Source organism: Sinocyclocheilus grahami, unplaced genomic scaffold (assembly GCF_001515645.1).
Source record: "Sinocyclocheilus grahami isolate Dianchi unplaced genomic scaffold, SAMN03320097.WGS_v1.1 scaffold2159.1, whole genome shotgun sequence".
NCBI lineage: Eukaryota > Metazoa > Chordata > Actinopteri > Cypriniformes > Cyprinidae > Sinocyclocheilus > Sinocyclocheilus grahami.
This window is the reverse complement of record NW_015507338.1, coordinates 73,773-76,626: the sequence shown is the minus strand read 5'-3', so window position 1 is coordinate 76,626 and position 2,854 is coordinate 73,773. Positions and strand designations below refer to the sequence as shown.

Here is a 2,854-nt window from a genome sequence, read left to right as displayed (position 1 = left end):
AAAAAAAACCTATCGCGATTTCTTTGATCAATTTTGCGATTTCGATTTTAATCACGATTTTGACACACAGACATGCTTTACAGTCATTCATGCATTCAGTGTGAGTTTGAAACATTTACAAAAGAAAACCAATTAGAACTTTATCAAAAAGCTGTAACATGTCTCTAGAACAGACATAAGGCAAAATAATCACTATGTAAAGGTGTAACAAAATGTCTCTAGAATAGACACATATGGCAGAATTTTTTTTTTTTAAGTAAATGTGTAACAAAATGTCTCTAGAATAGACCTATGGCAGAAAAAAATAATCCCGTGTCCAGGGATTTTTTTTTGCCATGCATTGGTCATAGAGCTCTTTGTGGCGTTGCCTCAGATGTTGAACTAGATTTGTTGCGCCAAGTTCACACATACTCCGTCTGCAGTGCGTATACAGTATGTGTATGCGGTGCAGAAGCAGCACGGACTCATTGTGCTTTCGCACAGCTCCTGATCCGCGGCTGTTTACCACAAACACAACATTTATCCATTATTTTGATTTCAAATCCAAATGTTTCTGAAAATGCTTTTTCAGCATTTTGATTATCTTTGAACACAGTCCAGTAATACAATCTTTCATAGACATTCATGTTTAAACTCAATAAATTTAACTACCACCACGAGTGCCATCTATTATTGCCTTGTTTATCTAAAAGTGCACTTTTCCTTGTTTTAAATCTAGCCAAAAAGCCATGTGTTGACTGAAACAGTAGACTTTAATTATATGCATTTATGGTGTAATTACTAAATTTCCGTGTCAATCCATGTTAATTTTTACAGTGAAAAATGCACTGTCACTTTAATTTAGCGCGTGCAGCACAGCAGAAATAGACATGACTGCTGCAGACGCACCGCTCCTGGAGCGCACTGCCGGACCGCAATCGCATGCAGTGTGAACGCTCTGATCCGTTAACATGGGCACCGAAAAAATACACACCACAGACGGAGTGTGTGAACCTGGCGTTACATTTGTATGCCCGCCCGGTCTGTTCTCGTGCTCCATTTAGGCGCGCTGCATTCTGATTGGTTCGGATAGCATACTGCGGGAGGTCAGGGGCACGAAAAATAGTGCTGTAAATCGATTTAGAACTCAAATCGCGATTTTATGACGATTTCGATTAATCGCACAGCCCTAACTCTCAGGCACACTCACACTCTCTCAGACACACACTCTCAGACACACACACACACTCTCTCTCAGACATTCACACACGCTCAGACATTCAGATACACTCTCACACACTCAGATACACACTCTCACACACACTCACACTCACACACACACACACACTCTCTCTCACACACACACACACACTCTCTCTCAGACACTCACACACACTCAGACACACACACACACACACACTCTCTCTCAGACACTCAGATACACTCTCACACACACTCTCACACACACACTCACACACACACTCCACACGCTCTCTCTCACACACACACTCACTCTCACACACACACACACACTCTCTCTCACACACACACACACACTCTCTCTCAGACACTCACACACACTCAGACACACACACACACACACACTCTCTCTCAGACACTCAGATACTCGCTCTCAGACACACTCTCAGACACACTCTCAGACACACTCTCAGACACACACTCTCAGACACACACTCTCAGACACACTCTCAGACACACTCTCAGACACACTGTGTAAAAGGATATATTTTCTGCTTCTCTTCGTTGTACAGCACATCCACCAGCTGGATGATGTTTTTGTGCTGTAATCGTCTCAGCAGCTGAATCTCCCTGCAGAACAACAGAAGACACACACATCTATTAAACACACACACCTCCCATTAATGAACGCATCCTAAAAACACTGACGGATCATTCAACACACATCACTGATCCAGGCCCAAACATATTTATGAGATGAAAACACTAAAGGCCTAACTGATCACCGCTTGTCAACACACTAAACCAGTTGGTTTGTAAAGTAATGTAAGGTTTTAGGAGGTTGTGCTACAACAGACTGACACAAACATTTGCATAGTGAACATTCAAGAGAAATCATGAAATTATTCAAATAAACCTGATGAAAAGCGTGAGAGAGCTGTGCAGTAACCAGCAGAGCTCTGAGAACAGAGACGGGCCGTGTTTCCACTCGACTAAAATAGCTGCAGGCTGATGCAAACACACACTAGCGCACACGCATGAGTTATCTGACCCAGTGTTTCCCAACCTTTTTTTAGTCGCGGCACCCTTTGGAAATTTTAACAAACTTGTGGCACCCTACAAAATTAATTTTGTCACAATATTTGAATCTCTAACTTCGATGTGATAATTTGAAAAGTATAGATATTCGGTACAACAGGGAAGAACTGCAGAATATAATGTCTTACAGATATTTTTAATATTATTAAAACATTTTGTCCATCAATGGAGGAAATCAGTAGGCTAATTTCTAATGAAGAGACCAATGTATATGACAGATTTTAATGTAGGCTTTTCTTCATATGTAAACATTAGTTAATTACCATTATAACTAGCTATCTCACAAGTGTTTGCTCACTCAGTGTTTTACAGCGGGGTAATTGTGGTGCAGTAGCACGAGATAGCTTGATTTCAAACTTTGAATTGAATAAAAAATGACAAGTAAGCAGTCAGTAATAAAATAAGAACTAATAAAGAAATTAATAATGATGGCACAAATAGAAAAATAATGACAGGAATTTGAATTAAATAAATAGCTTTTTAGTTTTTCAGGTAGATATAACAGTAGGGTTAAGATATTTAACATTTTTTTTACCAATTATCCAAATAATGTTTAGTCCTAGAAAGCTATTATTAT

The 2,854-nt window shown here is 39.7% G+C and overlaps 1 protein-coding gene across 1 annotated transcript in view; it reads right to left on the bottom strand.

The window, feature by feature from the left end:
* The window catches only part of LOC107574243 (serine/threonine-protein kinase STK11-like), a gene marked incomplete at its 3' end in the record, with an annotated part of 21,045 nt that overhangs the window by 6,283 nt on the left and 11,908 nt on the right, over positions 1 to 2,854 (bottom strand). Inside the window, exon 4 of the mRNA XM_016260693.1 lies at positions 1,726 to 1,809. Coding sequence (XP_016116179.1) covers positions 1,726 to 1,809 — 84 coding nt within the window. The remainder of the gene's footprint in view (positions 1 to 1,725; positions 1,810 to 2,854) is intronic.